This window comes from Leptonychotes weddellii, chromosome 3, assembly GCF_054177405.1.
Source record: "Leptonychotes weddellii isolate Sample4059 chromosome 3, ASM5417740v2, whole genome shotgun sequence".
Classification (NCBI taxonomy): domain Eukaryota; kingdom Metazoa; phylum Chordata; class Mammalia; order Carnivora; family Phocidae; genus Leptonychotes; species Leptonychotes weddellii.
In genome coordinates this window covers 50,460,771-50,481,082 of record NC_138371.1, presented here as the reverse complement: position 1 = coordinate 50,481,082, position 20,312 = coordinate 50,460,771, and the positions used below count along the sequence as shown (strand labels likewise).

Sequence of the window (20,312 nt, the reverse complement as noted above, 5' to 3'; positions counted from 1 at the left end):
GTATGCCTTACATTTTACTTTTTCTTTATAAAATATACAAATTATTTTAAATCTACAATAAAGTAAATAAGGTATAACAAATCCCCATGAATCCACCTCCTAGATATTAATATCTTAACATTTTTGTTCTACCCTAACCTCTTTTCTCCCCTCCCGCAGAAAACTTTATACTTTTCTGCTTTATCTACTATGGGTATAACTTTTGGTGCATGGATGTTCATATTCCATGCATTGTAAAATTAATCAAATATATAGTACCAATCTGTTATTCACAATTGTTGATGCTATATTTTAACAAGGGGATAAATCTTATAAATAAAAAATCAACTATTGACATCTGAACTTTTGAACAGCAAATATCATTTGGTAGCTGTTCATAGTTGTCTCAAAGACCATTTTAGTCTTTTATACTTTTCCTTGCTTGGGAAGGTAGGTTAGCGTAGTGTTAACTTCTTCAGCATTATGAATTTCTTCATCAATTACTATTAATTGATGATTGTCATTTGTCTTTTTATTCTTGCAGCTGTGGAAGCTAATCACGTACTATCTTTTCACTTTTTTTTTTTTTAAAGATTTTTATTTATTTATTTGACAGAGAGAGACACAGCGAGAGAGGGAACGCAGGGGGAGTGGGAGAGGGAGAAGCAGGCTTCCCGCTGAGCAGAGAGCCTGATGCGGGGCTCAGTCCCGGGACCCTGGAACCATTACCCGAGCCAAAGGCAAATGTTTAACGACTGAGCCACCCAGGCGCCCCCTATCTTTTCACTTTTTAAATCCTTTTCTTGTGTATTTTTATATATTTGACTCACTGACAGTATCTGTTTTATACGGGGTTACATATTTGGTTTGTTTTCACTTAAAACAACATTGTCAGCTGAAGTTTTCGTAAATAAAATTAACGGAAAGCAGCTACATTCCTGACATAAAATTTACTCATTACCCATTTAGCAACTTGCTTTTTCTTTCAAACATTTAGCTAGGTAGAGACAATGTTTAGCAGAAACCCAAGGGATCAGAGTCTTCAACTTTCAAACATTGTTAGGTTGCTAGGCCTTTTCATGTGTAAGTCTCTTAAGGGATTATTGGTCTACTAGTTTTTGTGTGTTTCTCAGTGGCCCTAGCAAAATGACTGTACCTGTTAAGTGCTCAATGAATATTCTGCATAGAGTCCTATGAGTGAACTCTGGAATGGTATAAGAATGCAGCCTATAAAAATAGCTGTCTAGAAGATCTGAGTTGGAGATTTAAAGATTTTGGAGACACTAGCATGAGACTTATGACAACCAAGGGAGTAGATACAAACCCTTATAGATAGTATAGATGAAGGTAAAAAAAAAAAAAGAGGGCCTAAAAAAGAATTCCAGGGAATCCTAAAATTTAAGGGATGAGCATACAAACAAGAGCTAGCAAAAGAGAATAATATCTAGAGGATTTGGAGGGAAACCAGTGATGTGAGAGAAACCCAGGGAAATTTTTTTCAAGCAGGAAATGGTCAACAGGGTTAAAGTTGCTAATAGGTCAGGTAAGAATTTAAAAGTATACACAGTTAATTTTCTCTCCCATAGAATGATTGGTCCAAATGGACTGAACTTCATACAAGCTCTATGAGAGAATGCTTTCAGAACTCCCTCTGTGCAAATCATTTTTTTTTTTTAAAGATTTTATTTATTTATTTGAGACAGAGAATGAGATAGAGACAGAGAGAGCATGAGATGGGGGAGCGTCAGAGGGAGAAGCAGACTTCCTGCTGAGCAGGGAGCCCGATGCGGGACTCGATTCCGGGACTCCAGGATCATGACCTGAGCTGAAGGCAGTCGCTTAACCAACTGAGCCACTCAGGCGCCCGCAAATCATTTTTAGAAAGTATCTGATTAAGGGTTTTAACCATTCAGACATGTTCTTAGTATATGTGCTGCCGAAGCGAGCACAACCATTCAGACATGTTCTTTGTCCCATCTCCTCCTCATTATTACTGTAGATTATGATTATTATTGTTATGTAACACTGTTTTCTAGTCATGATAAAGAAATTGTTTATAGGGTGCCTGGGTGGCTCAGTCGGTTGAGCGACTGCCTTCGGCTCAGGTCATGATCCCAGGGTCCTGGGATCGAGTCCCACATCGGGCTCCTTGCTCTGCGGGGAGCCTGCTTCTCCCTCTCCCACTCCCCCTGCTTGTGTTCCCTCTCTCGCTGTGTCTCTCTCTGTCAAATAAATAAATAAAATCTTTAAAAAAAAATTGTTTATAAATTTATAATCTTCATTAACACCTATAGCTCTTAAAGCTCTTAAAGGTTTTATTTATATTTAAAGTATTTGTTTTATAAGTTGGATTTTCAAAATAAAGATACAATAAATTCCAATAATCTAAATACTTTTACAAGAGGTATTTTAAAAACATACATCCTTATCATTCCATAAATGAGGTATAGATAACCTTGATAAATCATGTTTGCCTCCAACTCTCATAGAATTAAGCAGAATTTAACTTACGAGCTCTGTTTTGTAAAATCAGAATTTATAAAACTTGCAGATACTGTATTTAAAAAAGAAAATTTAACATGCTAATACAATAGCTAATAAAATACTGAAATTCCATATTTATGTTTTAACGTATATTCTTTGTTCTTATTGGAAATATAAGTGACTTTAATGTGTTTTATAAAGCATAATCCATGTAAATGACTGTTTTTATCAAATTGGTTCTCACACAGTCAAATCAGTCTTTAGACAATAGAGATGGCCCAGCCTTTTGAGTTTCTTTGTTACCTTTTCCGTTCTCCTGATTCTAAACAGACCAAGGTTTAAAACACAGAGTCAGTGTCAGTATGTAGCCAGAATGTTAATTGGAGAATAAGATGACTTATATGTCCCCTAGGAGTTTTATTTTCCAAAAGAAATGGAATATGTAGTAATAACAAAATATTACAGCTCACATTAAAAAATAGATTAGTCTTTTGTCAGTCAAATCTTTTGTCTCTGGATCTCCACCCTAGAAGCATTGACTGACATCTGTTTTCTATTTCAGAACTTTTTCCTGAGCATGTTCCCAAAATATGAATACGTCACCATTAGACCTCCTTCACTCCAAAATAGGACCTTAAAAATTATATCAAAAACTAAAGAACAAAAGAAACCAGATGCCTTCGTATTTTAAAACAACAGTATTTCGTGGTCAAAATGAAATTTGGTGAAATATGAATATAGTCTGTGTTTTAGTTAATAGTGATGTCCTGAAGTCAGTTAGTTTTGACAAATCTGTCATGGTTAATATAATATGTTAACATTAGAGGAAACTGGGAAAGAGGAACTCTTTGTACTGTTTTTGTGACTTTTCTGTATCTAAAACTATTTCAAATAAAAAGTTTATTTAAAATATAGAAAAAATGATTAATATTGTTAAATATTATCAATTCCCTCTTCCCTTTAAGAACTGTTTCTTACCTGTCTGTTTTCATTGACTTTTAATATCAGTCTAGCATAGCTTTACACATAGTTCATGTCCAGTAAGTCTTTGTTGAACTATATTTTATTTATTTATTTATTTTAAAGATTTATTTATTCATCTGACAGAGACACAGCGAGAGAGGGAACACAGAGAAGCAGGCTCCCCGCTGAGCAGAGAGCCCAATGCAGGGCTCGATCCCAGGACCCTGGGATCATGACCTGAGCCAAAGGCAGTCGCTTAAACGACTGAGCCACCCAGGCGCCCCGAACTATATTTTAGCTCAGTGCTTGACAATAGGCTCCTGGACATTTGGTATAACATCATGATTATTGATTATTTTTATATTAAGGGAAATGTCTTAGACATGGGCACAGATTGGTATTCCTATAAACCCAGAATTGAATTTTCATTAACATGTTCGATATGGCTTTCTTTAAAGCTTTTAAAATCTTATAATTAAATTTATTTTGAAATTGGATTTGCCTAAATATAAGAAACCACCTTCAGCAGGCTTGAGTATGGTATTCTGACTTATATCTTTCCTATGGCAAAAAAGAAAGAACTTTACTCCTTTGAAGTTATGAATGGAAGGATGCCAGATTAACTAGCATTTATTCAGATTTTTGTAATTTATTTGAAAACTTCATATTGTGTTCAATGATGTCTTCTAGGGTTGTGGATCTCTGTAGAAATGTAAAAGAACGAATAACAAGGGAATGCAAAGAGAAGGGTGTTCAGTTTGCTCCTCTTTCTACCTGCAGGTGAGTTGTTGTTGTTCTTATACTACTTATCCTGAAAAACAAACAAACAAACAAACACATTTTTTATTTAATGGAGAAACATAATTTGCCAACTGAGGAATATCTTCGATCTATTCCAGTTAGCAAGTTTTCCTAAACTTCCTTTTGCCACCTTCTTAGGGTTGTGCCACTAGGATTTTAATTAGCAATAATCATGCCTCGGATAAACCTCATTGGCTACGATACTGCCACCACGCAAAGCTACCACTAGGATTTTAGAGCAGTCCTCAGCCCTTTAGGAGTAGAATACCTTTCTGTAAATGAGCTTTCTACCCTACTGGGACAGCATGACAGTGCAGAGCCAAACCTTGGAGCTCCTGGAATAAGTAAAGGACTCTCTCTTCATTCACTGAAACTATAAATCACATTTATATTCAAGAAAGTATAATTTAATACACAGTCAACATAGCTTTTTCTTCAATAGACAAAAAGCATTTTTAACCACTTTATTAGTTATTGATTCAATGAATGGGCATAGAATAAAGGAATGAGTGGAGCAAAATATCCAAATGAAGATTAACTCATTGCTTTCAATAGATCCTTCTACAGCAGTGGAACTGTTCTTTATCTGCCCTGTCTGTTATGGTAGCCACAAGCCACATGGGTCTGTGGAGCTGGTGAAATGTGACTGTGGGACTGAATTGTAAGTTTTATTTAATTTCAAATAATTGAAATTTAAAACATCACCTGTGGCTTGTATCTTCCATAGTGGTAAGTTAACTGAAGGTCTTGTCCTCTTTGTTAGGTAGCAGCAGTCCAGAGTGAGGTTTTCTTGAGAAGGGGCACTTTGTATTCAATCTTTTCTTATTAAAAGACCTGTATAAACACCAGAAGATTAAATGTATCAAGATTGAATTGAGCATTTGACTTATCTATAAAGTTATAGAATTAATTGGAATGGAGAATAAGGAGAAATTAGGGGAGATTATGTGAAGGGGATCCTTAAAGTAAATGATACAGTAGTAATCTAGCGCTTTAAAATTTACGAAACACTCTGGGTTACATAACTGCCTCTCCTTTTTTCTGTGTGTGTGTGTGTGTGTGGTTTTCAAGAATATAACTCAATATTTATTATAGAAATAAACCAAAAAATTACAATAGAAGCAAAATTATAAATTAGGTAATTTGGGAAATAATGTAATATCTTTATTGTTAAGTGCACCCGATGCAGGACTTTAAAACAACAGATACTCACCAAAACACCATTTCTGTATATTTCTATGCATGAGGCTTGTTCTGATTTGCCTGGAATCACTTAATCTCAGCCTGGGAAGGTAGACCTGGGCCTATTTCAGCCTATTCCAAGAACCAGGCCCTTCTGGCCAACTATATGGCCATGACAACTCCCTGTTTACTTTTTAAATTTCTTTGTTTTGTAACATTACATGTGTCTGATAGGTGAAGGCACTGTTCTGCTGTTTATTAGTAATTTAAACTCTTTGGGCTCAAAGTTTATCATTAGTAAGGCAGTGGTAATACCATCTACTTGATGAGGCTTGTGAGTCTGAAATGTGAAAGCATGTGAAGGGCTTTGTGAATGCCATTGTATTGTTGTGAGGTCATTACGTGAAGATTGAGGTAGACAACCTATACTAGTGCTAGTGAGGGAAATTTGGGTATTGTTTTTCTTCCTCATGAAGGCATCCAATTGTTAAGTCCTCTTTGATATTTTAATATAGCATGATAATTTGCATATATTTGCTTTGCAAGACTAGAAATATTTCTATACTCTTCAGCCTGCTATCTCTTCTGATTTTTTTCTTTTTTCTATCTTTTATATCCTCATCTTGTACTTCCCTACTACCAGATTGTGTTTCTTAGTTCTACATATTGCCCCCATTGGGACAGATATCTTTCAGAACTTGCTAAATTTTTGTGCTTTTGCTGGGGTAAGAAAGCAAAATTCTAACATGAGATCTGAGGAAAGCATCTTTCTTATACATTAAATGTTCATGTCAGCTAGAAGGATCTACTCGAAATTGTGTTTTTTTGCGTCTGTGTGGGAGAGAGAGTCAGGGTTTGAAGACCATTTGAGGAAGTACTGAACCTATATGTATTATTAACATGTTTTAGAACAAATATATTCGGGGTTGAATCCAAGAACATAAAAGCTAAAAATGTGAATTTAGAGATTATTGACTGGTCATTTGATATATCTAAAAGAAGGGAAAATAGGGGCCTTGTTCTGTACAATAAAAAGCTTATAACTTGGTAAACCTACTGGTGCCCTAGTGACTGATCTTGGAGAGAACTTTTCCAAATAAAGGTGTAAGAATGTACATATTCCTCTTTCTTTTTTTCCTTCTTTCTTTCTTTCTTTCTTTCTTTCTTTCTTTCTTTCTTTCTTTCTCTCTCTCTCTCTCTCTCTCTCTCTCTTTTAATTTGGAGATGTCTTTTAAAGTAAGTCTTTTATCTTAAAGTCTAAGAAAAATTTTGTGTTCATTTATATTATGAACCCAAATTGATACTTAATTCTTTTGACAATCTGGTCTATCAGGCCTCTTACTATAATACTGAAAGCAAATCAGGCCTAATAATCCAAAAGTCATTTGTTACCAGTAAAATTTGAAACATTTTAAATAATGGAATCTATTTTTTTGTAGTTGAGAATTTTTATTCCTTTGTTTTATCAAGTAGCAACTTAATAGATTTTATCCCCTCTTCCTCCTTCTTCCCCACCTCCTTATTTATCTCTCTAGACTTCTTCCCTTCCATTATGAGAATATCATTGTGACAAACCACTACTTACTGAAAGTTATTGTGAAGTAAAATATTCTGCCTCAGACACCTACCGTAATAGCACAAGTCTTGGAACTCAAAAGAACTAAGGTTCTTTATTATGTATTATAGGTAGACTAAATTTGACATATGTCATTTATTAAGTAGCTGGTTTTTAAAGAATGTTTTTCTGGTAAAAGCCTATATGCTCAGCTTCTGTGATCATTTTATAAAACCAAAATTTAGAATGTGCAGTCTAGTTATTTGAATGGCTTTGCTAAGGAGTTTTAAATATAGTTCTTATATCTCATACTTGGTAAAACTAACATTTAACCAGAGTTTGGTTTTAGTTTAGTTTGATTTGAGCTGCTTATTACTGTGGCCAAGGAGGCTATTGTATGTTGAATGTAAATGTTGAGTGTGTGAGATACACTTTTTAAACGAGTTTTTTTAAAAAGTTATTCCAAAATTACCTTGAAATAATTATAGCTCTCAAGGAAATCAAAGATCACAAGGGAAATAACTAGCTGTAGGGTGCATTTATTGAGTTCATTTATTTCATTTCTCTCTATTAAAATGTACTTTGTATACTGGAATAGAAATTCTAACCCAAAATTTTCTGAAGTTTTATAGGAAGGAATTCCTGGCCAGTGAGTCTAACATAAGAAAAAAACTCCAAAAACTTTTTAGAAATTAAAGAATAATATAATGACTTTGGCAGGCATGCTATCACTTGTCCAGATGATTTTGGAAGAGATTGGTGTTTGTCTTAAATGATAGACTCAATCTATTAAAAGGTGTGGATATGAGTCAGTTTCTGAAGTGGATCGAAAATGAGGTTTTCCAAAAAATGTTTTTTTATTATTTATACTATTATTTTTGCTTTGTCTTTGAGTTACTGATCAGTGAAACTTTTAGAAGCCTGCTTATCTATTGAAAACAACTCTGTGGTATAGATCCTGGATTTGTTGGAAGCTAGCAATGCTCTATTAATATTTAGTTGCATTTTCTATTTATTGATATTGATTCAAATATGAGTGATATATATTTTACTAATTGCTGTAAACTCATTTCATTCAGGTATCCTTTCAATTTATTTAAATTTGGTTATTCCTAAATGATAGTGCCCTCATAGTTAAAATGGTTCTCCAATTTTTCTTAAACTTTGTAAATCTGGTACTTAAAATGTAAACATTCAAGGGATCTTTTTTATGAGTGTGAATTAACACTAGAAGAAACACACAGCTGGCAAATTGACAGTAGCATTGTTAAACAGTTCATTTCTTCTGTTCTGAGGCACCTAACATTTGGCCTAAAAGGCCATTAAAATTTTAGATTAGATTCTCTTTGTATTGTTGTAGTAAAAAGAGTATTTCCTCTGTATTTGCTCCTTCTGTTAAATTAAATTCTTTGTAGGAACCTCTGTAAATTGCACTCACAGATCTGACTATGATTATCTTAGCCCTCTTTTAAATGCTTCACCTAATTGCATTTTGAAAGCCCAGATATATATCATATATATGATTTAATAATCTAATGTGCTGGATATCTTTTTTTAAACACACATACAACATGCGCACATATGGGGCCCAGAGTATAAAACCTTCAGGGACAGTATTTTAAAGCCATGTCACTGCATTTGGTCTGATCATCCAATTTGTTTCCAAAGTTCTAAATAATTATTAATATGAAGTTAGTGAAGATGCTATATTTTACCCAGCCTGATCATTTTTGGTATTTGAACATTTTTCTTGTTTCCAAGGTTTAAGTTCTCATGCCTATTTCTCTTGACTTTGAGGAAGTATAGGAGGCTTATAATGGATCACCAAGTCCCATCTAGTCTGTTTGGGGACTTCTTTAACTTCCCTATACTTTGTAACAAAACAAAACAAAACCAATCTCTTCTGAGGAGGTGGTGTTTTTGTTTATTTCAGGCCATTTGGAGAAACATTTACATTGTTTTTAATTCTTTGGCTAATAATCCAGATTTACCAAAAAAAGTTGTTAAAAATAGTACAAATAGTTCCTGTATTTCCTTCAGGCAATCTCCATTCCTTCCATGGAGTTAAGAGTCTGGGTAGAGAATGAGATTATGGCTTAAGCAAGTTAAATGATCTTACCTTTACATTTCTAGATGTTAAATCTGATTTCACTTAACTTAAAGCCTTGTGGAAATTGTCTGTTTGTTTTTTAGGGTGACGCAGATTTATGATGCAGGTGCATGCATCTATTTCTACTTTGCCTTTAACTACAGGGGAATAAGTGACCCACTGACTGTGTTTGAACAAACAGAGGTAATTTTGCATATATGAGTATATACTCTTACATTCTTTTTTAAATAAACTTTCCTATCAATTTATGCATTTTAGTTTGACTCTCTTTAATCACTCAATGGCTTACTTGGTAGTTGATAGAAATGAGAAGCATATTTGGTAAACTGAGTTGTATAGTGAATTGTGAGTCTAAAATTAATATTCTCTAGAGATATTAGAATTAATATTCTGAAATTAATATTCTGTAGCCTGTGATTCTTTGGTTGTTATTTACAGTATATAAAACCTGATTAAATTAAATAACAAAGGACTGTGGGAATCCTTGGTATCACTTTGGCAATTCACCCATTTGCCAGTGGTGGCTGCAGTTGAGGTCAGCAGCCCTGCTGTTCTTGCTGTTTGTTGCTGTAATATCCTCATTCTAGGTTTCTAATTTTCTGTTTGCTCTAGCTATACGTAGGCCATTGAGGTTCATTTGCTGCCAGTTTCTGTTAACATTCCTTGAATGGCCTTAAGATTCCAATTTTCATTACAAGTATGCCTAGAGTTGAAGGACAGACTAGACTGTGGTGGAGCTGGGAGGAGACTGAGGTTTGGTTAAACCTCACGTGTGCTAGTGTTTAAAACCTAGTGTCTTAGTGTTATTGCATGCCTGCCAAAGGTAGTACCGTGCAGTGATTTTCAGTGGCACACTTTTAGACACAAACCATAGACAAGATTTGGTTGGCTCCCTCCTATGCCTCCTTTTTTTTTTTTTTTTTGACAACTTTTTTGAAGTATAATTGAAATACAGGAAACTGCACGTATTTGGAGTGTACAGTTTGGTGAGTTTTGCATATGTTTACACCTGTGAAAATATCACCCCAATCAAAATAATGAACATATTTATCACCCTCAAAAGTTTGAGTACTTTTCTGTCAGCTTAGCCTTTCAGTGTTTTGATTGCCCTCTGGCTCCTCAAAGGTCCCGTCCCTGTACTATACTACAAGAGTGAAATTATTCCTTTTTCCCCAATCCAAACTGCCATTCTTAAAGTGCTACTAATTTCAAGTAGTTACTGCTTTATTTAAAATTATTTGTTTAATTAATGTAATAATTTATTAAATGTAAAATAATCTTATTTAAAATAATTTGTTAGAAGATATAATGCTAGAATTTTTTTGATTCATTTGAAAAACCCTAAATCCTAAATGATGAGGGTTCATACAAGTTACTTTGCAATGAGATATGGTCCATCTGTCCTGCCTGGGCCCTTTTCTACCCTGGCCTAACTCCTGATAGTTTATACACACCTGAGTAATTCTGAGAGGTTCTAGGCACTGTAGATATTTCACCTCATGGCTGGTATATACTCATGAATTGAATATAATTCTTCTGTTCCCGTTTTTTCACTCTGCACTTCAGTCATTCTCTATTTTGCTTTAAGTGTTTATTTTTCTAAACTTAGTGCTCTATAAGGAGGTTAATCAGGGCTGAACATGTTAGGAGGAGAAAACAAGCAGGTTTTTTTGCGCTTAAATGTCCATAGGTCTGACAGTAATTTGTCCCAGGACATTGACCTAAGAAATGTTCTCCATAAGAGCTTTTCTGTTTGATCTCTGATAGCTTTGCAACTAATTTTGAGTCTGATGCCCACTTTATGGTATTTGGTGAGTAATTTAACCATCTAAGCCTCATTTTCTTTGTGAAATGCAGTTAATTGTAGTTATTCCATAAGGCTATAGCAGAAAATAAATGAGTTACTACAGGTAAATTGCTTAGTGTAGTTTTGTAGACATAAAATAAGCAGTTAAAATAAATGTGAGTTACTAACACTTGTTGGTATAGTGAGATGTTTACTTCAGAGTAGGACTTGACTGTCTTCACAAAATTATTAACGATGTAGTGCTGCTGAATTGATCATTTTGTCTTTTTCTTTTCTAGAATCTTGAAGTGACTATTATAGACATTGTGACCATTCACTAGGAAAAAATGTATAAAGCTAGGCTGCATATTTTAATTTTTCTTAAATGTAGTTAACCCAAGAGAAAGGAAAATTAGGCATCCAGTTTGTTATTTAACCCAGGAAGTACGTGCCTCCTTTGGGAGCTGGGTCTTGGTCTTACTCTTTCACTTCAAAGTGAAACCTAAGTAGCAACTATTTGTTGTGTTGTTTCCAAATACAGGCAGCTGCTAGAGAAGAAATCCTTGCTAATGGAGGGAGCCTGTCGCATCACCACGGAGGTAGAATTCCTAATATTCCTACTATTAAAAATAATTGGTTTGATAAAGTGCTATGGAGAACAACAGTACGTAATTGGAGGGTACCTGCTATTTCTTGAGAGTTTGTATGTCTGTCATTGAGGTAGCCTAGGTTGTGGTAGTAACCAACAGAAGAAATACTAAACATTACTGTTTTTCTTTTAAAGTATAAAAACCTCTATTTCTCTAATTTAGACACTAAGTTAATTAATTGCTATGCTTTAGATGTTAAAATAGAAATGAGTCAACATTTTAATTTCCACAATATAGACATTTCATTTTCTCAGCTCTTGCATGTAAATCAGTTGGATTTTCTGGTTGTTTTTATACTTCCTGATTGTAGGTTTTAACACGTTGTCAGGTAACAGGTAACAAACAAATATAGGTCAGATCATGTTACAATAAAACTTCTGTAATTTATGTGCATTTTCAGGTTCTAGGCCTGTAGGTCTTTATTTGTTAAGGATTCCCAAGTTTGATGAAATGATTTATTTTTAGAAATTATTGGCTTGAACTTGAATGTAGCTAGGTTTGATTGCATATTTATTTATTAAGAGATTCTGCCTCATTTAAATAGAAATCTTTTATTTCTATCATATTTCTCATATTTTTATTTTCTGTGTGCTCAAAAATTAAAACTGCATAGAAAAAAACTCTACCTGGTTTCCTCTAGTGCTTAGGAAAAGAAACTAGGTAAGCCTAAATACAAAGTATATTTCCTATGTGCTGGTAAAATGAAGATGCTTTCCCTTGCCAGCTTGCCCTCTTCTAAACTACTAAATATTGGAGTATCCTCCAGGACTCTGCCCTGAGCCAGTTTGTTCTTCTGTGTTCAGTCCAGGTGATTACCTGAGTCCCAGGACTTAAAAATATGCTGATGATTCTCAACTACCAGAAAGCATCACCACCACGACATTCTAGTTCAAATCACTATTTCTTCCTGCTGAGACTGCTTCAGTAGCATCTTAACTGGTCTGTCTACTTCCACTCGTGTTCCCCTACTGTCATTTCTGTTGCTGCCAGAGTAATCTTTTCCCAAAACTCCGTGTTTTCCCCTCACACTCAAAATAAAATCCAAACTCTTTATCAGGACCTTCAAGGATATACATGTGTCTTTCTCTCCATCTGCATCTCTTACTACTTTCTTACATTGGCTTTCTTGCTATTCTTCAGACATCCCAATCCCCTTTCCCCTGCAAGGCCTTTGCTGTTTCTTCTTTTTCTGATGTTCTTTCTTTCAATTGTTTTTCCCCCAGATATTTTCTTGGCTCACTTTCCCCATCATTTAGTTCTCTGATAAAAATGTCACCTGGGGCGCCTGGGTGGCTCAGTCGTTAAGCGTCTGCCTTCAGCTCAGGTCATGATCCCAGGGTCCTGGGATCGAGCCCCGCATCGGACTCCCTGCACCGTGGGAAGCCTGCTTCTCCCTCTCTCACTCCCCCTGCTTGTGTTCCCTCTCTTGCTGTATCTCTCTCTGTCAAATAAATAAAATCATTAAAAAAAGAATGTCACTTTCTTAGAGGTATCTTCCCTGTTCTCTTGTTTAGTTTCTGTGTTCCTCATTTGAATAAGTTCAGTAAGGTTACTGACTTTATCTTGTCCGTCACTGTGTTTCCCAGTCCCGAGAACAGTGACTACTGGCTCTTCTGTATAGTAGATGCTCAGTGAATATGTTAAGTGAATGGATAAGTGCCTCAGTGCTCACAGAATTTGGGGCAGTTTTGCAAATTCTCAAAGAGCTCTGAATCTTTCATATTAAAATGGCTATAGCCTCACTCTCTGTTAGTTTAGTTTCAAACATTTAATGGTCAGGCCTTGTTTGAATATAAGGTCATGTTTAATCATGAAAAGGCTCAGTTTAGTCCATAATATTTTTTTTTTTTAAGATTTTATTTATTTGACAGAGAGAGACACAGCGAGAGAGGAAACACAAGCAAGGGGAGTGGGAGAGGGAGAAGCAGGCTTCCCACTGAGCAGGGAGCCTGATGCAGGGCTCAATCCCAGGACCCTGGGATCATGACCTGAGCCGAAGGCAGACGGTTAACGACTGAGCCACCCAGGCGCCCTATTCCATAATATTTCTGAGAAAGTGTATTAACAGAGCCAGTTATTCAGTAGAAAAGTGGGGTGAAATAACACGCATTTCTCTACAACTGCATAACAGCAGACATTTTAGTGTTCTTCCATAGATGCATTGGTTCTATTCAAACTTCGTCTTAAAGCAACTAAAAAGTCGAGAGGCAGAGGAGGAGCAAGGTGGCAGAGTAGAACTAAATTTTCTCTGGTCCCAGGAATTCAGCTAGATAGGTATCAAACCATTCTGAACACCTGCAAACTCAACAGGAGATCGAAGAAAAGAATAGCAGCAACTACCCGAACAGAAAAGCGACCACTTTTTGGAAGGTAGGACATGCAGAGAAGTGAATCTGAGGCAATATATGGGAAGATAGACCGCGGGGGGAGGGAGCCTCCATCAGCCGCTACTGGCAAGTGATAGAGCAGCGGAGCACAAAATCAGAACTTTGAGAAGTCAGCTCCGCTGAGGGACATCGCTCCAGTGGCTAAGCGGGGGGTGGAACCCTCGTGGGACAGTGTGGTCTCAGGACCCTCGGGATCACAGAAAGACCGGGGGTGCCTGAGCGTGGCAGAGATCCCAGGTATCAGAGTGGGGAAGCTGGCTGCAAAGACAGAGTCGAGGAGTGGGCTCTCAGCCTGGGGTTGCCATAAACCATAATCCGTGGCACAGTCGGGCCACTACTCTTCCAGCAGGGACCCAACAAGCAGCAGATCTGGGGACACTCTCTTCCTCCCTCTGGGAGGAGCGGCATGGGAATACACCAAAGGAATCTGCTGGCTTTGGAGACTCCAAATGGGGTCACGTGCCAGAGATAAAAATGCTTGGTCACAGGCCGGGTGAGCACAGAGTTGTGGCCAGAGACCGGGGAGACAGGAATGATTGACTGCTTTTTCTCGGGGGGCTTACTGAGGAGCGGGGCCCTGAGTTCTCCTCTGGCGCAGAGATTGGGAGGCCTCCATTTTCTTCCTTGTCCTCTAAAGCTGTACGGAAAGCTTTCAGGGAACAAAAGCTACCGAGAGCAAAACCGAGCAGACTACTTAGCCTGGCCCCAGACAAGGGCGGGGCAATTCTGCCTCTGACAAAGACATTTGAGAATCTCTGCAACAGGCCCCTCGCCCAGAAGAACAGCCAGCCAAGACCAAGTTTACTGATCAATGAGAACGGCAGAATTCCAGCACTAGGGGAATACAGCACATAGAATTCTTAGCTTCTTTTCCCATGATTCTTTAGTCTTTCAAAGTTAATTTTTTTAATTTTCCTTATTTTTTCTTTTTTTTTGAATTTTTCTTTTTCTCTTTTTAAACCAACATCTTATCAATTCCTTTTTTAAAAATCTTTTTTAATTTTCATTTTTAGAGTCATAGTCTATCCCTTCATTGTAGTTAACCTTATTTTTTGTATATATATCAGTTTTACTCTCTTTAAAATTTTGGGATACAGTTTCTTCTAACAGACCAAAATATACCCTAAATCTCTAGTGTATAGCTTTGTTCTGGTCTCCTGTCTGATCACATTCTCTTCCTTTTTTTTTTCTTTTTTAATTTTCTTCTTTCTTTTCTCAACCAACTTCTTATCAGTTCCTTTATAAAATCTTTTATAATTTTCATCTTTACAGTCATATTCCATCCCTTCATTGTATTTACACTTATTTTGCACATACATAAGTTTTCCTTTCTTTAAAATTTTGGGAGGCAGTTTCTTCTAACAGACCAAAATATGCCTAAATTCTAGTGTGTGGCTCTGATCTATTCACCAGCCTGAGTCTTCTTTTTTTTTTTCCCCCTTTCTTTCCCTCCCATTTTCGGGTCTCTTCTGATTTGTTTAGTGTATATTTTTCTGGGGTCTTTGTTACCCTTTTAGCATTTTGTTCTCTCATTCATCTGTTCTCCTCTGGACAAAATGACAAGATGGAAAAACTCACCTCAAAAAAAAGAACAAGAGGCAGTACTGACTGCCAGGGACCTAATCAATATGGATATAAGATGTCGAATGACGATTATAATGATACTAGCTGGGCTTGAAAAAAGCATGGAAGATACTAGAGAATCCCTTTCTGGAGAAATAAAAGAACTAAAATCTAACCAAGTCAAAATAAAAAAGGCTATTAATGAGGTGCAATAAAAATGGAGGCTCTAACTGCTAGGATAAATGAGGCAGAAGAGAGAATTAGTGATATAGAAGACCAAATGATGGAGAATAAAGAAGCTGAGAAAAAGAGAGATAAACAACTACTGGATCACAAGGGGAGAATTCGAGAGATAAGTGATACCATAAGACGAAATAGTATTAGAATAATTGGGATCCCAGAAGAGGAGAGAGAGAGGGGGGCAGAAGGTATATTGGAGCAAATTATAGCAGAGAACATCCCTAATTCAGGAAAGGAAACAGGCATCCAAATCCAGGAGGCACAGAGAACCCCACTCAAGATCAATAAAAATAGGTCAACACCCTGACATCTAATAGTAAAACTTACAAGTCTCAGAGAGAGAGAAAATCCTGAAAGCAGCTCAGGACAAGAGGTCTGTAACTGACAAGGTAGAAACATTAGCTTGGCAGCAGACCTATCCACAGAGACCTGGCAGGCCAGAAAGGACTGGCATGATATATTCAGAGCACTAAATGAGAAAAATATGCAGCCAGGAATACTATATCCAGCTAGGCTGTCACTGAAAATAGAAGGAGAGTTAAAAGGTTCCAGGACAAACAAAAACTAAAAGAATTTGCAAACACGAAACCAGCCCTACAAGAAATATTGAAAGGGGTCCTCTAAGCAAAGAGAGAACCTAAAAGTAATATAGACCAGAAAGGAATAGAGACAATATATAGTAACAGTCACCTTACAGGTAATACAATGGTAATTCATATCTTTCAATAGTTACCCTGAATGTAAATGGGCTAAATGCCCCAGTCAAAAGACACAGGTATCAGATTGGATAAAAAAAACAAGACCCATCGATGTGCTGCCTGCAAGAGACTAATTTTAGACCCAAAGACACCTCCAGATTGAAAGTGAGGGGGTGGAAAACCATTTACCATGCTAATGGACATCAAAAGAAAGCTGGGGTGGCAATCCTTATATCAGACAAATTAGATTTTAAACCAAAAACTATAAAAGAGATGAGGAAGGGCACTATATTCTACTTAAAGGGTCATTCCAACAAGAAGATTTAACAATTGTAATATCTATGCCCCAAACATGGGAGCAGCCAGTTATATAAGCCAATTAATAACAAAACCAAAGAAACACATTGACAACAATACAATAATTATAGGGGACTTTAACACCCCCCCCTTACTGAAATGGACAGATCATCTAAGCAAAAGATCAACAAGGAAATAAAGGCTTTAAATGACACAGTGGACCAAATGGACTTCACAGATATATTCAGAACATTCCATCCCAAAGCAGCAGAGTACACATTCTTCTCTAGTGCCCATGGAACATTCTCCTGAATAGATCACATCCTAGGTCACAAATCAGGTCTCAACTGGTACCAAAAGATTGGGATCATTCCCTGCATATTTCTGGACCACAATGCTTTGAAACTAGAACTCAATCATAAGAGGAAAGTCGGAAAGAACTCAAACACATGGAGGCTGAAGAGCATCCTAGTAAAGAATGAATGGATCAACTAGGAAATAAGGAATTAAAAAAAAATTCATGGAAACAAATGAAAATGAAAACACAACTGTTCAAAATCTTGGGATGCAGCAAAGGTGCTCCTAAGAGGAAAGTATATAGCAATACAAGCCTTTCTCAAGAAACAAGAAAGGTCTCAAATACACAACCTAACCCTACACCTAAAGGAGCTGGAGAAAGAATAGCAAGTAAAACCTAAACACAGCAGGAGAAGAGAAATAATAAAGATCAGAGCAGAAATCAATGAAATAGAAACCAAAAGAACAGTAGAACAGATCAATGAAACTAGGAGCTGGTTCTTTGAAAGAATTAATAGGATTGATAAACCCCTGGCCAGACTTATCAGAAAGAAAAGAGAAAGGACCCAAATAAATAAAATCATGAATGAAAGAGGAGACATCACAACCAACACCAAAGAAATACAAACAATTATAAGAACATATTATGATCAATTAAATGCCAGCAAATTAGACAATCTGGAAGAAATGGATGCATTCCTAGAGAAGTATAAACTACCAAAAGTGAAACAGGAAGAAATAGAAAACCTGAACAGACACATAACCGGCAAGGAAATGGAAGCAGTAATCAAAAATCTCCCAATAAACAAGAGCCCAGGGCCAGATGGCTTCCCAGGGGAATTCTATCAAACATTTAAGGAAGAATTAATACCTATTCTTCTGAAACTGTTCCAAAAAATAGAAATGGAAGGAAAACTTCCAAACTTATTTTCAATGAGGTCAGCATTACCTTGATCCCAAAACTAGACAAAGACCCCATCAAAAAGGAGAATTACAGACCAATATCCTTGATGAACATGGATGCAAAAATTCTCACCAAAACACTAGCCAGTAGGATCCAACAGTACATTAAAAGGATTATTCACCACGACCAAGTGGGATTTATCCCTGGGCTGCAAGGTTGGTTCAACATCTGCAACTGAATCAGTATGATACAATACATTAATAAAAGAAAGAACAAGAACCATATGATCCTCTCAATCGATGCAGAAAAAGCATTTGACAAAGTATAGCATCCTTTCTTGATTAAAACTCTTCACGGTGTAAGGATAGAGGGAACATATCTCAATATCATAAAGGCCATCTATGAAAAACCCACAGAATATCATTCTCAATGGGGAAAAACTGAGAGCTTTTCCCCTAAGGTCAGGAACACAGCAGGGATGTCCACTATCACCACTGCTATTCAACATAGTACTAGAAGTCCTAGCCTCAGCAATCAGACAACAGAAATAAAAGGCATCTGAATTGGCAAAGAAGAAATAAAACTCTCACTCTTTGCAGATGATATGACACTTTATGTGGAAAACCCAAAAGACTCCACCCCAAAACTGCTAGAACTCATACAGGAATTCAATAAAGTGGCAGGATATAAAATCAATCCACAGAAATCAGTGGCATTTCTATACACTAACAACAAGACAGAAGAAAGAGAAATTAAGGAGTGGATCCCATTTACAATTGCACCCAAAACCATAAGATACCTAGGAATAAATCTAACCAAAGAGGTAAAGAATCTGTACTCAGAAAACTATAGAATATCCCTGAAAGAAATTGAGGAAGACTTCCATGCTCATGGATTGGAAGAACAAATATTGTGAAAATGTCTATGCTACCTAGAGCAATCTACACATTTAGTGCAATACCTATCAAAATACCATCCACTTTTTTCAAAGAAATGGAACAAATAATCCTATAATTTGTATGGCACCAGAAAAGACCCCGAATAGCCAGAGAAATGTTGAAAAAGAAAAGCAAAGCTGGTGGCATCACAATTCCAGGGACATAGATCAATGGAACAGAATAGAAAGCCCAGAAACGGACCCTCAATGCTATGGTCAACTCATCTTTGACAAAGCAGGAAAGAATGTCCAATGGAAAAAAGACAGTCTCTTCAACAAATGGTGTTGGGAAAATTGGACAGCCACATGCAGAAGAATGAAACTGGACCATTTCCTTACACCACACACAAAAATGGACTCAAAATGGCTGAAAGACCTCAATGTGAGATAGGAATCCATCAAAATCCTTGAGGAGAACACAGGTAGCAACCTTTTCGACCTCAGTTGCAGCAACTTCTTCCTAGAAACATCGCCAAAGGCAAGGGAAGCAAGAGCAAAAATGAACTGTTGGGACTTCATCAAGATATAAAGCTTTTGCACAGCAAAGGAAACGGTCACCAAAACCAAAAGACAACTGACAGAATGGGAGAGGATATTTGCAAATGACATATCAGATAAAGGGCTAGTATCCAAAATGTATAAAGAACTTATCAAACTCAACACCCAAAGAACAAATAATCCAAACAAGAGATGGGCAGAAGACATGAACAGACATTTTTCCAAAGAAGACATCCAAATGGCCAACAGACAAATGAAAAAGTGTTCAACATCACTCGGCATCAGGGAAATACAAATCAAAACCTCAAGGAGATACTACCTCACACCAGTCAGAATGGCTAAAATTAACAAGTCAGGAAACAACAGATGTTTGTGAGGATGTGGAGAAAGGGGAACCCCCCTACACTGTTGGTGGGTATGCAAGCTGGGGCAGCCACTCTGGAAAACAGTATGGAGTTTCCTCAAAAAGTTGAAAATAGAGCTACCCTATGACCCAGCAATTGCACTACTGGGTATTTACCCCAAAGATACAAATGTAGTGATCCAAAGGGGTACGTGCACCTCAGTGTTTATAGCAGCAATGTCCACAGTAGCCAAACTGTGGAAAGAGCCAAGATGTTCATCAACAGATGAATGGATAAAGAAGAAGTGGTGTGTGTATATATATATATATATACACACACACACACACACACACAGATACATACAGTGGAATATTATGCAGCCATCAGAAACCCCAAAATCTTGCCCTTTGCAATGACGTGGGTGGAACTAGAGGGTATTATGCTAAGCGAAATAAGTCAGTCAGAGAAAGACAAGTAACATATGATCTCACTGATATGAGGAATTTGAGAAACAAGACAGAGGATCATAGGGGAAGGGAGGGAAAAATGAAACAAGATGAAACCAGAGAGGGAGACAAACCATAGGAGACTCTTAATCTTAGGAAACAAGCTGAGGGTTCCTGGAGTGGCGGGGGGT

General features: G+C 36.7%; 1 protein-coding gene and 1 pseudogene across 1 annotated transcript in view; one reads left to right on the top strand and one right to left on the bottom strand.

Moving 5' to 3' along the window:
* The window catches only part of AGPS (alkylglycerone phosphate synthase), a 144,570-nt gene that overhangs the window by 107,923 nt on the left and 16,335 nt on the right, over positions 1-20,312 (top strand). Inside the window, exons 17-19 of the mRNA XM_081814110.1 lie at positions 4,117-4,206; positions 9,158-9,257; positions 11,402-11,459. Of these exons, the coding sequence (XP_081670236.1) occupies positions 4,117-4,206; positions 9,158-9,257; positions 11,402-11,459 (248 nt within the window). The remainder of the gene's footprint in view (positions 1-4,116; positions 4,207-9,157; positions 9,258-11,401; positions 11,460-20,312) is intronic.
* On the bottom strand, positions 4,322-4,448 carry LOC115939221 (U4 spliceosomal RNA; annotated as a pseudogene).